Source organism: Oryzias latipes, chromosome 6 (genome assembly GCF_053564925.1).
Source record: "Oryzias latipes strain Hd-rR chromosome 6, Olatipes_Hd-rR_3.1".
NCBI classification, from domain to species: Eukaryota; Metazoa; Chordata; class Actinopteri; order Beloniformes; family Adrianichthyidae; genus Oryzias; species Oryzias latipes.
In genome coordinates, this window is record NC_136242.1 from 1709431 (window position 1) to 1727910 (window position 18480).

At 43.3% G+C, this 18480-nt stretch overlaps 2 protein-coding genes across 4 annotated transcripts in view; both read right to left on the minus strand.

Annotated features, from left to right (window-relative positions):
• si:ch211-266k8.4 (uncharacterized) overlaps positions 1-2336 on the minus strand; it is a 76986-nt gene extending 74650 nt beyond the window's left edge. For all 3 annotated transcript variants that reach the window (XM_078948204.1, XM_023955426.2, XM_078948203.1), the window contains exons 1-4: positions 2089-2336; positions 1756-1843; positions 1561-1668; positions 150-309 (exon numbers count right to left, since the gene is read on the minus strand). In XM_078948204.1, the coding sequence (XP_078804330.1) occupies positions 150-309; positions 1561-1668; positions 1756-1843; positions 2089-2225 (493 nt within the window). In that variant the 5' untranslated portion in view covers positions 2226-2336. The remainder of the gene's footprint in view (positions 1-149; positions 310-1560; positions 1669-1755; positions 1844-2088) is intronic.
• Positions 2337-9994: 7658 nt separating this feature from the next.
• On the minus strand, positions 9995-17595 carry olfml1 (olfactomedin-like 1). Its single transcript, XM_011492341.4, has 8 exons — positions 17276-17595; positions 14994-15097; positions 14712-14902; positions 14452-14555; positions 12872-13060; positions 12430-12610; positions 10919-11078; positions 9995-10319 (listed from the first exon to the last, which is right to left on the minus strand). The coding sequence occupies exons 1-8, from the start codon at positions 17402-17404 to the stop codon at positions 10178-10180; spliced, it is 1200 nt and encodes a 399-aa protein (XP_011490643.1). The 5' UTR covers positions 17405-17595; the 3' UTR covers positions 9995-10177.
• Between the last annotated feature and the right edge of the window lie 885 nt (positions 17596-18480).

Here is an 18480-nt window from a genome sequence, read left to right on the forward strand (position 1 = left end):
AGTCAGTCAGTCAGTCAGTCAGTCAGTCAGTCAGTCAGTCAGTCAGTCAGTCAGTCAGTCAGTCAGTCAGAAATAAATCTGGTCAAAATGTGTTGTTTGATTCTGGAACTTCCAAATTCCAGTAAGTGTTTCTGTCTGTGGGAACTCACGCAGGTCCAAGGCGATCTGCCTGAACAGAGAGATGTCAGACTCTGATGGGACGGAGGTTAGACGGTTCTGCGTGTCGCTCAGCATGGTGATGGCAGACAGGATACCGTACTCACTGATGCCCAGGTCCACCAAAGGCTGTCGCACTTCTGACAAACATGTCTGCGGAGCAAAACCAACAACACGTCCTCCAGCTGGCAGTGACCTCAGGACCCCTCACATTACACTCTGTCCCCTCTGTCCTGCACATTTACATGACACCTTGAAATCATTGACTGCATAGAGAACAGGACTGAGCGATCCCTCCTCGGTCGCGTTCCAAACAGGAAGTACCTGCTGGCTCCAAGAAGCCAAAATCCCATAGATGTCTACAGAGAAATAAACATCTGTTATTCAATCGTTCTATTGTTTAGAAGAACCATTCTATGAAAGCGATGGTGTAGCATAATTCAAAATAAAAAAGTCAAAACCAGAAATGCTTTTCCATTTTCAAAATGAAGCTGCATTTTTTGACTCAAAGTTAAAATGAAAAAGCAATCCACCAAAATGCTTTTTCATTTTAGTCTTCAACACCGCTTATTCTGTCACTTAATTAAAATGATAAAGAAAATGGCATTTTACATTTTCATTTTCAAAAAGTTCTGTGTCTAGCAAAATTCATTTAGAAATGTCTAATTTGACATTTCTGGTTTAGAATTGTATTTTTAATGACGCTACAGAATCGCTTTCATACTCGCTTCATACTCCGATCCCTTTTAAAACATCTTTAGTTCAAGTTATTCGGGTCATAAACTGACCATTCACATGCCTCAATAGTACCAGGTGGTCTCGCATCAAACTCTGAAAGCTCTTGATTGACACATTTTCCCAAGCCCACTTGAACTTCCAACAAGCTCACCCTTGATTGGCGATAGTAATTGCCATAGAAACACCAAGTCTGACCGAGTCTGACACGTCTAACACGGCGGCGTCTGTATCGTAATAAATGACGACTGAATTGACTTCATTTGGCTGGAACAGGACGTCGTTATCTATGAGTGACATCACACTCACGCCGTGGCGTGCCGTTCTCACACACCCTTAATCCCTGAAATGCTTCATAGATAAACTGAAATGTAATCCAAGGGATTTTTGCTCTGCCGATTAAAGCGTTAATTCTATGCGAAATGCCATAGATTGATCTTTATGCTTTAAGTATGACTGAATATTTCTCTGCTAAAGAAGTCAAAACACAAGAAAGAAAAAAGTTTTTTTTTCAGGAGTACATTCTGTTTGTTGGATTGAACGTCAAACTAATGCTTTTTCTTTAACATGAAGCATTTAAGATTTTCTGTTAAATCTTTTTTTATTGTAATTATTGGATTTCTAGAGATAGTTTCTTAGTTGGATGTATTTGAGGAGGACTGGAGATACCAGGTAGTGGAAGTGGGTGGTTTCTCTCAGAGCGTGGATGTTCAGAAGGCTCTTCCACACTCTGCCCCGCAGGCTGGAGGGAATGCCCATCCTGATGAACCGCTCCATCTGGAAAGCGAAGCTTTGTTTGTTTGTCTGTTTGTTGGTGAAGACTAAAGGCCCACAAGGACCCTCTGGAGCTGGACCAAGCCTCACCTGACTCCTGCAGAGGAAGCTGGAGGCGTTCCAGTAGCTGAGCAGCTCACACAGCTCCCGGTGCCTCCCACTGCTCAGCTGGGGGGAGCTGACAAAAACATCAACTCCACAAGGTCAGAGTTCATGCAAACCCAGATTCAAAACAACAGCCCAAGCAAAAGGGAAATCTTCCTTTTAGTTCCAGATTTGACTCAAGAGTTTCCACGATGAAGATGATGATGATGATGAGTTAGTTATTACCATATGTCCTCTTTTAAACAATCCGGCTCATCATCATAGTTGGCATGTGGGAGCTGACCTATAGTTCTCCTGCAGTCGGTCACCTGTCCTCACCTGTAATGGTGACACCGGTGATGAACTTTCTGCTCCTTCCTTTTAGTTACAGCGAAGCCGAATTCATCGAAAGTCTCGCTGTCACTTGGTCTCCGGAGTGAAAGGCTTCTCCTGCTGGAGCTGCTTCTCCTCCTCATGCTGGAAACAGACAAGCTGCGTTTGTCTGGAAGCAGCTTTTCCTGCTTTCGCGCTGCTGCACCTCGGGCCGCCGTGGGACCGCCCCCTTCCCTACGTCATACTCCAATTTGAAAACGTCTCAGAATTTTCTTCTTTTTTTTGCATCACGGGTGTTTTTCAACCTTTTTTGAGCCAAGGCACACTTTCTCCTTGACAAAAATCCCGCGGAACACCAGCATCCAAAAAATAAAAAAAAGGAGAAACTCATAGTCTGCACTGATCTATAGTCCTTCTGCAATCTCACACGCATTTTAGTGATATTGTGGCAGAAAACGCTGGAAGTTGCAGCTGTTTTTGTTGTAAGTTGTAATAGAAGTTAAGTTAGTTTTCAGTAATAATTTTCAACTAAATTATTTGACATTTTACCCTGGTAGTTGTTTTATCCATTCAGTTTATTAACAATTTTATGTAACCTCACAAAAAACCAAATATATTCTTTCTAAATAGTCATTTATTTTTTTAAAGATTTTTCTCAATGTTAGTGCAAAGACAATTGTAATTTTTGAACAATGTGATCCCAATGTGTTTGATAAAGTTTACACAAAAACTAACATTATATTTATGTTTTCTGTAGCTACACAAAAAGTGAACATGTTGACGTTTTTTTTCTTGTCTTAATCAAAAATGAAGTCCTTGAAAACTTTAACAAAAATGTTTTATTTCTTTTTTTTTTTTTAAACTTGTTCTGTCCAACAGCTGAGCAAACAGATTAGAGCTGAAGGCTTTTTGTTTTGGACAGGTTTTACTATCACAAAAAGAGGTTTTATAGCTTTGAGAAACTAGAGTGTAGATTTGTATAAACCCCTTTTTGTCGTATTATTTTTTATTTATTTGTTACATTTAGTGTGTGTGGGGAGGGAGAGGGGAAGAATGTGAGGGGAGGGTGGAAGAGAGTAAAAGGAAGAAAGGTGAAAAGGTGGGGGATACAAGCACTGATTTGAATAAGTTATTATTTTAAGCTGTAACAATTATACCAGGGGCCTCATTTCTAAAGGTTGCGTATGCACAAAAGAAGGCGTACGCCACTCTCTACGCAATAGTTGAGATTTATAAAAAGCAAACTTGACGGGAAAATGTGCGGTCCTTCACTCAAGCTCTGACCCAGGCGTACGCACAAAAACGGGTGAAATGAGAAACGGCGACGCCGTCGGCAGATGGAAGAAACACGTGAAAGTGAAAATGACAATCCAGCCTCTCAGAAATAACATGAAGACTTCACAAAGCAAGTCTAACAATTAACAGCCTACACGAACACCCGTTGGACCGATCAGCAGTGAAACAAACAAAAAAAAAATCAAACGAAAATTACAACAGAAATTCAAATGAACACTTATTTGCAAAAAGAAAAGTGAAATATGTTCTGCAATATTGGCATGTTGTGCAATTCATCCTCATAAATAATATAGTTAACAGAACGAAATAATGTACAAAACTGACATTCCCGTCAATGTGTCCGTCTGGTGGAGCAGATATAGGTGCAGACAGACAGACAGATGCATAGATAGAGAGAGATGCATTAATTGTCCACTAAGGAAAGTTGTTTTCATAGTAAAACATTTCTTCATAAGGTACGGAATTATGGTATTCATGCATATGCCTTTAGTTTGTTTTATTTTTGATAAAACAATGTATGGCGTATGTCTCAACCATTCAGAAAGCAACAAGAAATTACATTTGCGCTGATCAATTTCCCATTTCCACGTGGATTATTACCGACATCTGTAGCTTGTCAGATGTAATTAAATGGATGGAAATAAAATGCCCCATCACAATGCGTAATGACGCACAATGGCTGATCTTGCACTCTCAGAAGATGTGGCAAATGGAAGAATTCGGAGTGAACGCATCTTTAGACAGCAAGAAGACTTGCTGGCAAACGAGGACAGTGGCTTATGAGCCGGTTCCGACTTCCTCTGCGGGCTTTTGGGGGTGTGTCACCCGGTGCATCTGGCGCGTCGGTGTCCCCCTCCGCCTCAGACACCACTCCACTTAAAAGGGATTCCCCAATTATTGCCGCCAGTCTCTCATCAGGAGGGGTCAGCTCCGGTGTCCCCCCCCCACACCCGTGGCAGACACGGGTGTGTGTGTGTGTGTGGGGGGGGGGGGGGGGGGGGGGTCAGCGCTAGACGTTTTTTTGCCTTGACTTTGATGTCCGACCATTTCTTTTTTATTTCGGCCTTTCACCTCGCCAACGATAACTTCTACTTCACATTGAGTGAAGTTACGTATTTTTGATTTTCTCTCCGTGTTTGCCATGGTTTCGCAATCAATGAATATTCATTTGTGGGCGTTTCACGGACTATTTATGGGCAACTATGGGCGTGTCATGAAGCCGCAAATGCTGCGCTGCATTTAGAATTGGTTGTGATTTATTAAGGGAAAGATGCGTAGGATGTGCGTGCGCACGGTTTTATAACTCCGAATATTTCTGTGCGTACGCACGTCCTATGTTTCATCCTACGCCACTTCTGACGCAAATCCTACGCAAAGTTTTATAAATGAGGCCCCTGATCTGCTGGAAAGACGAATGTTACATAAAAGGTGAAAATCTGACACTAAGATGAGCGAAAAAAAATCTGTCCATCAATACACTGTAGGTAAGGAGGAGGGATGAAGCAGACAGGGAGCAGTGTGCACGTGGGGGTGGAGATACATGCATGCTGCCGACGTGAACCGTGTGTTCATAAAGGGAACCAGATCCTACCCAGCCAGACCAGCCAGACCTGGGGCCTCATTTATAAAACTTTGCGTAGGATTTGCGTCAGAAGTGGCGTACGGATGAAACATAGGACGTGCGTACGCACAGAAATATTCGGATTTATAAAACCGTGCGCACGCACATCCTACGCATCTTTCCCTTTATAAATCACAACCAATTCTAAATGCAGCGCAGCATTTGCAGCTACATGACACGCCCATAGTTGCCCATAAATAGTCCGTGAAACGCCCACAAATGAATATTCATGGCTTGCTAAATCTTGGCAAACACAGAGAGGAAATCAAAAAAACGTAACTTCACTCAATGTGAAGTAGAAGTTATCGTTGGCGAGGTGGAAAAGAGGAGAAAAATGTTGTTTGGAGGGCACAGTGTGGGCATTACTAATGCCAAAAAGGCACTTGAGTGGCAAACGGTGGCAGACGCCGTAAATGCTGTAGCCTCACAATCTCGGACCGTGGCCGAAATGAAAAAGAAATAAAAGAAATGATCGGACATCAAAGTCGAGGCAAAAAAACGTCCAGCGCTGCATCGGCAGAGTGTGTCCGCCACGGGTGGGGGAAAGGGGACACCGGAGCTGACCCCTCTTGATGAGAGACTGGCGGCTATTATTGGGGAATCCCTATTAAGCCCCCCTCATCGGCGTCCCCCTCCGCCTCAGTCACCTGACTGACGCACCGGGTGACACAGGTAAGAGAAATAATTAAAATGAATGCAGTCAAGTCACATGTATGCAGGCTACACAATTACAGATTATTAATATAAAACAATTTTATTTTAGTTGCTGGGTGTTCCAGCGGGGCCAGTGGTTACGATGCTGCAGCTGAGCAGCCGTCTGGACCCAGCGTCTCCACGGCACGCGGCTCTCAACCCTCCAGCAGTGGACGTGTCCTCACCGATGCAGTCCTTGAAATGCAGAGGGAAGTCAGTAGTTCAATCAGAGAGGTGGCCAAGGAGTTGGGCGAAATCAAGACTGACTGAAATAAACTGCACGATGAGGGAATTCTTAAATAAATAATATTTTCCACACCTTTTGTTGTTCTTTACAAGTGACGCATCACTTCCAAACGCTGGCGCACAGCAGCAGCATTTGGCTCAAATGCGTGGGGATGGGGTTCAGGGTCGGGGCCGACACAGCAATCGGCGCCAGGGGGCAGAGGCACGTTTTTAAGCTGTGCCACATTGTGTAGCACAGCACATGCCGGCACGATTTGGCACACACTGTCACTTTCACGTGTTTCTTCCATCTGCCGACGGTGTCGCCGTTTCTCATTTCACCCGTTTTTGTGCGTACGCCTGGGTCAGAGCTTGAAGGACTGCACATTTTCCCGTCAAGTTTGCTTTTTATAAATATCAACTATTGCGTAGAGAGTGGCGTACGCCTTCTTTTGTGCGTACGCAACGTTTATAAATGAGGACTTTGATGTCCGACCATTTCTTTTTTATTTCGGCCACGGTCCGAGGTTGTGAGGCTACAGCATTTACGGCGTCTGCCACCGTTTGCCGCTCACGTGCCTTTTTGGCATTGGTAATGCCCACACTGTGCCCTCCAAACAACATTTTTCTCCTCTTTTCCACCTCGCCAACGATAACTTCTACTTCACATTGAGTGAAGTTACGTTTTTTTGATTTCCTCTCTGTGTTTGCCATGATTTTGCAATCAATGAATATTCATTTGTGGGCGTTTCACGGACTATTTATTGGCAAATATGGGCGTGTCATGAAGCCGCAAAAGCTGCGCTGCATTTAGAATTGGTTGTGATTTACTAAGGGAAAGATGCGTAGGATGTGCGTGCGCACGGTTTTATAAATCTGAATATTTCTGTGCGTACGCACGTCCTATGTTTCATCCGTACGCCACTTCTGACGCAAATCCTACGCAAAGTTTTATAAATGAGGCCCCTGGAGAGGGGAGGAGAGCCCCCCAGGCCAGGAACCCCCCCAGCATCCGGACCCAGGCAGCCCGGGAGGGGGGTAGGAGGGGATCGCCCACCCCACCAGCCAGGCACAGAGAGGGGCCCCCTACAGGGCCCCCCCCCCAATGCCCAGAGGCATAAGCGAACCCAGTGTCCGGCCCCCAGGCCACAGGACAGGAGCGCTTAGCCGTACCAGGCGGCAGCCATGGGGGCCACCGGGCGCCGGACACCGAGACAAGGGCCAAGGACAAAGCCAGGGCCCCCAGAACCCATGAGCCCGCCCCCCGACTGGCGCCCCGTCTCCGCAAGCCAGCCCAGGCACGCGACCTGAGCAACCCAGGGATCGCCACGCACCCACAGCCACCCCCCATAACCCTAAAACCCTACGCACTACAACCCCCCCCCCCCGCCATAATATCTGAGCCCCCCTCCCCAACCCTCTCAGTGCCCTCCCCTCTCTGTGATGGGGAGGGAAAGCCCCAGAGGGTCCCAGCGAGCTAGCCCCCAGGTCCGTCCCACCCATGCACTCACGCACACATACTCACAATCATCTGGTTACCCTCCCCACCCCCTGCCGCCACGCAGGGGGTGGTTGTGACAAGGACCAATAAAGTACGCACCTGTTAAAGCTTGAAGCGACTCGTCATTTATGACCAAAGAGAAGAAGAAATACTCAGACCAGCCCGTTTGGCACCAACAACCATGCATGTTCAAAGTCACTTCAATCACCTTTCTTCCTCATTCTAACTTTGAACTGCAGCAGATTGTCTGGAGCATGTCTACATGACTAAATACATTGAATTGCTGCCATGTGATTATAATGAGCAGTTGGACAGGTGTGTCAAATAAAGTGGTCACTGAGTGTATGTGAGAGGTTTGACTATATAATCAATTAGATTTATATCAGGGACATGTCAATATCATGACAGTCTGTAAGCCTTTAATTCTTCCTTTTTTTCTTTTTACAAATATGCCACAGTACACTAGTGTGTCATAAGCAGTGATCAGGTGTGCTGTGGAAAATGATTCATTTTCACCCAATTGGTCTTAGAAACATTTACCATCGCCAAGACATAAGCTCTGTATTCATCCAGACAGGTCCTGGTTCCCCACTGAGTAGTTAGCAATAAGAAAGATCAGAAAAGACTTTACTCTTTGTGTTTATTTGATATCCATTTATGACCCTTTTATAAGAATTGCTCTTCAGTATATTGTTAATACAGACCACAAAGTTTCCTTTTTTACATTTTCGGTTGGTGGGGTGCCCTGCTAAGGTTCAAAAACACTATAATATAAAGTTTTAACATAACAATGTAAATGCATCACATAAGTCATTTACACTGAACAAAGGCAGAACTTTTCTTTCAAAACTTATGACCTTTCTTTAACGAACTGAATTTTTTTAAGGAAACTTCACTCAATTGCTTTAATGGTTTGTAGCACTCTTACCTCTCAGTGAGAAAGCCCTGTTCCAGTTCTCTCTGTGCCGAGTTTGTATGTTCTCCTCAAGCATCTGTGGGTTTTTGTCCAAGCACTCGGGCTTCTTCCCACAGTCCAAAGACATGTTTTCTAGGACAACAGGTGATTCCTGGATACCTATGGGCTCAATCCTCATGACCGTGCACAGGACCAAAGATGCATTTAACGGATCAATGTCATTTGCAAAGAAAGCCTCATTTTGACTAAATATTTTTTCTAAAACCTAGCACTGCCTTTGATCACCCTTTATATGAAATATTATAACATTTATCTTTAAATAGGGTGGGCCTATACACTTTTATCAACATTTGACATGTTTTCTTTGGGAATTTTATTGGGTGTTTTTAGATTACCAAATCTTTGCTGACATACGTGATTCAGTTTGCTGTGTTTGCTGCAGAATTTGAAATCAGCATATGGTAATAATTGCGTCCTTGTTAGATGCTGTGCAAACAGAGACTCTTGTCTTTTGTCTCCAAAGGTTAGAGAAAGCAAGCGATCAAAACTCAAAACGCAAAATGAATGATCTCAGGAATTCAACCAAACTAACTCGGCCCTATTGTCTGAACAGGGACACTGAGAAAATTGTGGGACACTTTTATAGTTATAGTATAATTTTGCATTAATAAATGTTGCTTGTCACCACAAAAGGGGATCATTGATAAAAGAGAACATTCACGGTGGTCAATAGTAGAGTGCTGGTGTTTCCCTCAGTGGTTCATCTTTCATAGAGAGCACAGCTGGGTGGTGCAGCATCTGATGGGCTCAAAGAAACTCACTAGGGTGATCCAAAAGGTGGACTCCATGCTGAATAAAGCTGGAAGCTCTGGAAAACAACATGCTACTGAAACAACAGCCCCTGCAGTTCTCTAGCTCCACTTTGTAGTGGACGTGTGTAACGGTTTCAGTCACTTTGTGTTTTGTTCCTTGATTTCCTGTTTTATTTTGTAGTATTTCCTGTTTTGTTGTAGTTTCGAGTTTTACCTTGCCCCGTCAGTCCTGAGTGTTTCCACCTGTGTCTTGTTCCCTTGTATGTATTTAAGTCTTGCCTTTCCCTTCCTCCTGTGCTGGTCCATATTGTGCTGTTCCCTGGTTTCGAGCGTTGTGTATTTTCGAGTTTCTAGCCTGCTAAGCAGTGGATTTTGGTTTGTAGTCATTTGTTATTATTAAAGCCCCGTTCCCCTGCAACCTCCTGCCTCCTCTCCTCTCTGCGCCTGGGTACTCCCTCTTCCTCTCCCCGTAACAACGTGACCTCTGCAGAAGAACCTCCTGCAGCAGTTTTCCTTTCAGAGACGTCTGCAGCTGCTTCACAGCTTCACTGTGACATTCGGAAAATTGGGTTGCCCTGCAGGGATCTAAAAAGGCAATTTGAAGGAGTCTGCTTCATAAAATGTCATCAGTTCTGAACTGTAAACACAACCAACCATCAACCATTTTGAATTTAGTTACAATACATTTGGATTACATTTAACAGCTGAACTTATAAACTATCTGGGAGGGTAAACTCTGTTGTTGAGATCTGAACCGTATCATATCTCGTACAAAACAAGGGTGACATCCTGCAGCATGTTTTCACTGCACTCTTTATTTGTTTTTATCTAAAAAACGAGACTTCATAAAGATGCAAAAAGCCAAAGATCTTTATTGTTGATAAAAACCATAAAAGTTACAATTGCATTTGAAGCCCTTTACTGATTGATCTTCTCTACCTGTCTCACTAGCAAAGCTAGCACTGATCACAACCAAAGGGTGATTGGATAAGTTATTTGTGATGTTTGAAGTGAAGCTTGACTCTGAGGAATCAGTCATTCCTACGTGTCTCCACTTCGTAGATGGTCTGGTAGCCATCGTCCCAGGCATACAGGTGCTTGTCTCCGGGGTGATAGTGGATGCTGCTGTGGCTGCTGTAGCGCTTTGGAAAGAACACCACAGGACTCTCATTGCTGTTCAAGAGAAAAAAACAAAAAAGATATTCAGTTGAGTGTCTTTTGTCGTTTTGGTCAAAAAGCGGTCTACAGCTTTCATATTTCCTGTGGGCCCCGAACATGTTTGGCCACTTTTTGTCTGTAGACAACTCGTAATCACCCACAAGGTCAGTTGTGATGAAGGCCTTAAGTAAGAAGCTAGGAGCTGCCATGCCTCGCATCACTTTGAAGTTTGTCTTTCCCTTTTTAGGTGGTAAAAAATGACTTTATAGAGTTCGGCTCAGTGACAAAATTTGTTTATAATTATCATAATAACTGCTTGTAGATTCACAAAAGTCATTTGCCAAAGAAACCCTTCAACCCCTTGAGGCCTGACTTTACTTCCCAAAAATCCCAATGTTTTTGCTTTTACATTGATGCTAAATTAAGGTTACTTTGGACCCAAAGGGGTTTGATGCATATTCACCTCAGTAGGTGTCAAGGGGTTTTAAACAAATAGGAAACCCCCTCAAATCAAACTGATGTGCTGTTTTTGTGTGTTTTTGTGAGTTGAGCAGAGAGCTCTTGCAGGTTTACAGTGTGTTGAACATAAAGTGCTCTTTTGTGTGAATGCTAACCTGTGGACGGTGTCATGAATGTCATACAGACACTGTATGGTGGAGCGCCCCCCATAGCCTGTGTTGTAGACCACATGAAGGGTCCCGCACACCAAGAACGCCCCTTCAGCATCTCGGCTTTTACACTGTGTATCCCAGGTATACTTCACTGCCAGGGTTTCTAAAAGCAACAACAAAACCATCAGAGGCTGATCCCTATAATCTAATATCTTCTGTGATAACAATCACTCTTTACAAATATCCATGTTTGCAGATATTGCCATGGTTGGTGGTCATGGAGGACCCAAATTCAGGAAACAAGAACTCTTAAACGGTAACTTCATTTAACACTAGAGCTGCACGATATGAGGAAAACTCGCGATATGCGATATTGGTGATTAATATTGCGATAACGATATAAATTGCGGTATATAAACAAATAGCAAAAAAAAAAAAAACATAATTTCCATTTCACAGCAACAGTTTAAAAGTTATACTCCAAATGACCCTTGTCGACGTAGGAGGCAAACATCAAACATAAAAGGGCTCATCTGATTGATCAACAACGTAAACGGGTCCTTCCGATTGGTTAAACGCATAAAGGGATTTGTTTCATTTGTTCAATATTTCAAGCTGCAATGAGTTTGTTTTAGCACATTTAAGGTAAACATTTACTGCGATTTTCGTCGTCTTTTGCGGTATGCATATTGCACAGCTTGATGACGCGATAACGATAAATTTGCGGTATATTGTGCAGACCTATTTAACACATTTGTTTCATCATGACAAAAAGGACTAAACATGAATCTAACTATGACGAACAAAAACATACACCATAAAATAAACTGAGGAAGAATACAAGGGGATTCATGACAACACTAATCAAAGATGGCAGAACCTCTGTCACTGCAGACAAGTCTGCTCCACATCTAGTCCAGGTTCCATGTCAGCCCTCCTGTTCCTGGGAGCATTGCCACAAAACCTACTCTGCTGTTCATGCCTCTGTGAGGGAGCCTTCATTCTACTTCTGTTAACTTCCATCCTGATTTGCAGCGATCTTCATCGCAACATTTTTCTGTCTAACAGCATTGCCCCTCTGTTTGGTGCTGTCAACGTTTTTTTTGGTTGTCTAAGATGACGGTTTGTGGTCAGGTTATGTTCTATTGTGTTTTTCAGCCACAGTCACACCAGGTTTGACTCGTCAGTTGTTCACAGTGGTTTCTGTCATTCATAATTCGATCTTTTGTAGTTTGTGGAGTTTGTTTTTTCTGCGCCACTATTTTTCATAATTTTGTCCAGTCATCTTTCAGGTTTTCAATTGATCATTTTTTAGTTTGGGTTTGCTTTTATAATGTTTGCTTTTCATTAACAAATGAGTTTCTGCCTTTTAGATTCTTGCATTTGGGTCCTCCAACAAGCAGCATTTATTTATTTCATTAAGTACAGGGGAAAATATTGCATCATTGTAAACAGGAAACAGGTTTCCGTGTCTTTGAGTCTCCTATGAGTTATGAAACCAAATGAAACCCCACCTTTATCTAGTTTGATGATGACAAGGTTTCCTCCATAGTCAGGGTCGGCATAAATAACCCAGAGGCCGAGTTCATCGACTGCCAGGTCCAGGTAGGTGTTGGGATTCAGACTGTAGGTGGGGAGCTTGCCTGCCCCCGGTATAAGAGTCCTGTCCACCACTGTGCTGTTCAGCAGATCAAACTACATTTGATGAGGAATGAGAGGAAAAAGGAGGCATCCTCACTGTCTGTAGAAGGATTCTTGATTCTGAAGCATTACAATAACAAAGCTCATTTATGGGGCTTCATGTCCGTCAATAACTCTGACCAATCAATCCAAAATGTTCTGCTGCTATGAACCAGAACTAATTCAAAGCTCTTTATCTGCAACATATTACACAAACCTGTTCCATCTGCATTGGCCTTACTTTCAGGTTATGGTTACCTCACCACAGGAACAAACCTTCAGTATCTGGTTGGGTGTGTCTGCCATGTGGTAATACAGGAATCCATGGTGGACCACATGCCCTGTGCCCTGCCAGTGGAACGGCAGCTGCAGCAGCTTTGTCTGAGGCTTTGTCTTTTTTTTGAAGCTTTGGAGCGATGGAAACTGCAGCACAGTGTTGTTCCGAATTCCACTAAACAGGTACACCTGAAACAGAAAAAGATTTCAATTTTGAGCTAACTGAAGACAATGATTTGCAAATAAAAGTTTTTTTGTTGTCAGACTGTGTCACGCTTCTCCACTTGACCGTAGGAGAACGACCATATGGGACTTCCTGTGATGTCTGACACTCATCATGTCATCATGATCGTGTTTTGCACCTGTTTGGTCAGGTATTTAAGAACCCTCCTTTTTTTATTCCAATGTCACATCCTAGTATTTTTCCACTTTGTGCGGCGTCACAGTTCACGTCTGGTCATGAAACTAGTTGCAGTCCACCGCCTTTTTTCAGATCCTGAGATGCTTCATCCAGTAACTGACTTCCGCCTGCTTTAACCACGAGTTTGCCTCCCGGATTTCTGTATTGGATTCAGTCTTTCACATCATGATGCTCTACACTTTTTGTTGCTCTTAATCCACTTTTGCGAACTTTGACAGAGAAAACTAGAGAGCTAACCGACACGATAAAAGGAAGAATGGTGTGCACTCAAGAGAGCAGATGAAACGGAAGCCAGATGGAGTTAGATACAATGATGAGTCTGACGCCGGAAGCTGGAGGTGTGATGGTGAATCTTTTCAGTGGGGACACCCTCCAGGTGGAATGCAAGCTAGAGAAGGAGACATTCTGGAGGGACACGATGAGGAGATCATCTCTAGAGAGAGGAGATTGGAAGAAACATTTCTGACTGAACTGTTTAAGAAGATCTTGGAGAGTGAGAGGAGGATGAGAAAAAGAGAAGAATTGTTCCGTTTCCATTTTGAAGAAGAAATAAGATATGCAGAGAAATTACAGAAGAATAAAACTGATGAGTCAACAGTCCATCAATACAGAGTGTAGGAAAGAGGTGGGGAGGCGTGGTCAAGCAGGTTGGAACAGGTGGAGGAAGGTTTCAGGTGTGATGTGTGACTAAAGATAAAGGTAGAGGTGTAGAAGACTAATGAGAACAGCCATGTTGTTGATGCAGAGCTGGAGGAAGCAGAGATGAAGATGTTGAGGTTCTCTTTGGGAAAGACCAGGATGGATCAGGAATGAATCCATCAGAGGAACAGATCATGGTGGATGTTCTGGATAAATGCAGGGAAGCAGATGGAGATGGTTGGCCTGCTTAGCAATGGACTATTCAGACTGCATTCACAGTGGTTTCAACAGTAATGCCATGAAAATTTAATTCTTTTCAAAGCTAGAGTTTTTTTTTGGTAGAGGTGGGAAAATGTGCCACTTTTTCACAACATCTCTTCAGTGCTAAAAGCTAAGAAAACAAGATTTATGGTATCTGTGTCCGTTTTTAGTCCAGTTCATTTAAAAGTCGTAAAACCGAGATATACATGAATAAGTTTTTGTGTCAGTTGATAAAAAAACCATTTAAATGACTACAGGCCTTCTGGGATCCTTCAGAGAGGTCCTTTAACCAGGAGCCGGACACGTCTCCAGCCTTTTTCACGACCTTCAGAGACTTGATCTGACTCAGAGTTCTCCTGCAGTCTTAAGTTGTTGGAAGAAGAAGAAAAACATTATTAATGACATCCAGAACTTCATTTTGGATCTTTTTCTTTTTTTTTTACTTTCCTTTGAAAATGCCAGCTCTTCCCGTTTACATTTTTTTGACCATCACACAGGCTGTTGTGCAAACCCCCTCACCATTCTCCACTTTAAATCCAGCTTTCTTCTTCAGCTGCTCCAGCTCTGCAGCCTTTATCTGTTGCTCCAGCAGAGCTTCCTCAATCTCAATATTTGACTGAGTTGGAATTTTATCCTCCAAGTACTCCAGCTCTCTCTCCACTCGATCCATGCGCATTGAAATGCCGTCCACCTGGCTCTTCACCTCTGAACTGTAGGGAAAAATCAGCCAATCCTCTTAGCATGTATCCACCTTGACAGTTTAAGGAATGAATCCATGAAAATGCCGTTTGGCAGGTGCACCTAAGCAGACTGAGTGTGGACAGAGAAGCCCGGATCTCGGAGGAGAGGTCGTAGTTTTTCTGGGTGACGCTCTGCGTGTTGAGCTCACACTGACTCAGACGCTCCTGAGAAAGATGGAACAAATCAGACATCATTCAAACTACAACAACACGCAGTCTTTATCCACAGGAGGCCCTCAAAAGACAGTATACCTGTTTCAATCATGTAACAGTAATATTTAAACACGTTAGTTTTCATGTCAGTGGCTTCTTGGCAGTCTGAGACCCAATTTCATTTCTGGGTTGAAGCATGTACTGGGGAAGTACTGAGACCAGTACATGGCTCAAACTTTACAAAAAAACAAACCTACTTTCAACCTAGTGAACCAAACAAAAATAATGTCCGTGTTGAGTTTTGGGAATGGTTCCATGGTCGGATCATACCACTGACTAGCAGAAAAGGTTTTGTGTTCACAGTTGTTGGACACAAGGATCTACTCAGAATAAAAATTAAAAATCAAAATCCATCCTGATAGTCATGATGCATGTGATTTCTGTTGTTACCCAACACTTATTAATGTCAAACCAGGAAGAGCCGCATGCTGCATGAGTTTGCACTGTAAAAAGAAACATGTTTAAATCCTGGTTTCAAAACATCTTAAAATTATTAATCTGTTTTATTTTTTATAATAAATGCAAGTGTGTAAATGTTTAGTTTATTCAACTGTTTTGATTTTATTATAGCTGTAGACAACCTGCAGAGAGAAAATGTGCATGCAGTTTTTTTTTGGAGTGACGGTTGTAGTGAATGCTTAACACTTATGGGCAAGTTTGGGTGAAGTAGGTGAGACCCAGGCCAAGGGAACAGATTTTTTAATGTTCAATCCCCCCCGAACTCTGCATACTGCGTAAAGTGACCGTTAGGGTTATCTAGGGGATGAATATGTGGACCTTGTGTGCAGCCTGACACGCAGAAATGAGGAGAAATTAGACAACCAGAGTGTCAGTTGTGTGAACATCCTATGGACACTTACCTAACACGTGCAAACCCCGTGTGTTCATCATTTCTGCATGGTCACCAAGGAGTCAGTACTCACACCTTTCTAATGACTAGAGTGTGGCGTAAGGACACTGTATGACAGCATCCTCTGTGCATCATAAGTGCCCACAACTAGTATTATCCTCACAGATACTTCACCATAACCTTACCACACGCACCACAATGGTGCATTCCATTTTCATGACGTCCCTTAAGGTGGTCGTATGATGAAAAATGTAACACGCACCATCGCTTCCTTTAGAATGCAGCTGCTCCTCTCTGTGACCCTCCATGGGCCCACCTGTACGGGTCAACCCAGGATGGGTGCATGTGACTAGGGTTAGAGCCCTAGTCTTATGCCGTATATTGATAATTTGCAACGTAACACTAAATCCAGGACTCCACTTAATTTAGCATCACCTTCAATGGGAAAAACATTGAAGAATATTTCATTAACATAAGTGGAAATAAAGTCAGACACGAACCTAGAGGCACGCCCAAGAAGCCCTTTACCTGTGCCTAGAGTAGCCAGGAATCAAACCACCAACCCTGCAGCTGAGAGATGCCTGTTCTAATGCCAGCTCACAGACTCCCAAAGATGCAAACATAAAAAAGAAACCTCCTCCTCAAACTTCAATTTCCTTAAGAAAGTTCAGCAGGTAACTCTTCAGTTAGCTTAGTTCATTGATCTAAGTCAGAAGTAATAAATTAAATTCTAGAATCAACAGGAATATTACTAGAAGCCCTTTTTCATTACAGCTTTACTTATAAAAGTCAAACTTCAAAAACCTCCAGATTCATGAAAACCATGACCTTTAATCCTTGCAGAGTCATGGTCTTGGCTGTTTGTAATGAAGTCACTGACTGGTCTCTGCTTACAGTCCTCTCTCAGCAAACGTTCTGAAGTCAGCGGCATTTTCACAAAACAAACTTAAAAATGCAGCAGGACCCCAGTTTAGTTTCTATCTACAGCAGTTTGTTGCTGCAGATGTGCAGGAAATGCTGAGAGACCGTCTCCGTCGGCTCATTCCAGAGTCAGAGAAGCTTTATGGAAAACACATGGACTGCACTAAGATGCCAAAAACATTGCAACCACATGAACTGCTGTGGGGGGACTCTGATAAAAGGATACAATGACTATTAAAATGTTCACTCTTAAAATATTTGCCCACAGATTAATTATAACTGTTGAGCAAAATAACAAAGAAGGAAGTCAAAATGTGACAGAATCTGCTCCTGGATGTGAGCCAGAAGCAGAAACTCACCTCCATCTGAGCCAGTCTTCTCTCCAGGTACTGGATTATGAAGGCATCATGAGTGGAACCCTGGCTCCAGACTGAACCCACAATCAGGCACAGAGAACAGAGGAAGAGAGGATTCCCTCTGGAGGACATTTCTTCTCTGTGATGTTTCTGAACGCGCCTTCAGATTCCTCAACGTTTTCCACCGAACGTGGGATCAGCTCTGACACAACCTTTCTGGGCTGAAAGCAGTCCTAAATCCTTTGAAGGTCAATTTTTCCTCCTCTTCAGTGTCTGAATTCTTTTCTAGTGGTGTTGGGTTTAAACCAGCTCGCTCCCTCTCTGGCCCTCCCTTGATTTAGTGAATTTGTGGTATGAAGGATGAAGCCAAAAGAGGAGGGAGGAGGGTGAGAATTCATCCTATGTGGATCCATCAGGATTTTATTAATCGACACTTTGTAGATCTACAGATTAAAAATAGTGAGCAGTAGGAGAGTCGGCTGTTAAAGAGGAGTGATTCTCTAACACTATCGTGTGAGAACGTCACATAGAACCCATATTTTTTAAAATATTTTGAATGATAAAATACAAATGATTTAAAGAATGCTGACGGTGACGTGTCAGCTTGTGTCCCCCTTCCCAGTGCTGATAACACCATTGCCCCACAGGAGGAAGAAGATGGATTCTCAGCCACCTGTGGTGGTCACTATCTCAGTGTAGCACAAAGTTTCTGTCTTCACTCTGTCCACAAGATCCCTGTCACAGAGGAGCAGCTGACAGCAACAATCTTTACCTCCAGGTAGAGCAGAGGAGCATGGAGGGATTGGAGGACAGTAGATGGAGTCCTGATCGGTGCTGATGGCTTCCCACAGGATCACCTGGATGGCCCTTGACTACCTGCTGAGTAAAACCACTGCAGAAATGGAAATGTTGGGGAATAGCATTTACATTGAAGTCAGAATGCTGAAGCTCATGCCATGGTTATTGTGGAGCGGCAGAAATCCAAGCTGTGCACAGTGAGAACATGTTATAGCAACATTACTCCAGCCACTAGGGGGAAGTGTTGGATTTAGCACACTGGGGGCCCAATGCTAATGTGCACAATGCCCTGTTGTTTCTAACACCAAGGCTTTCTGAGCTGCAGGTGATGTCTGCTGGAACACAACATGGGTTACACCTGAGCAGGAGCAGAAAGGCTTCATGGGAAAAAACCCATGTGGTTCCTGGCC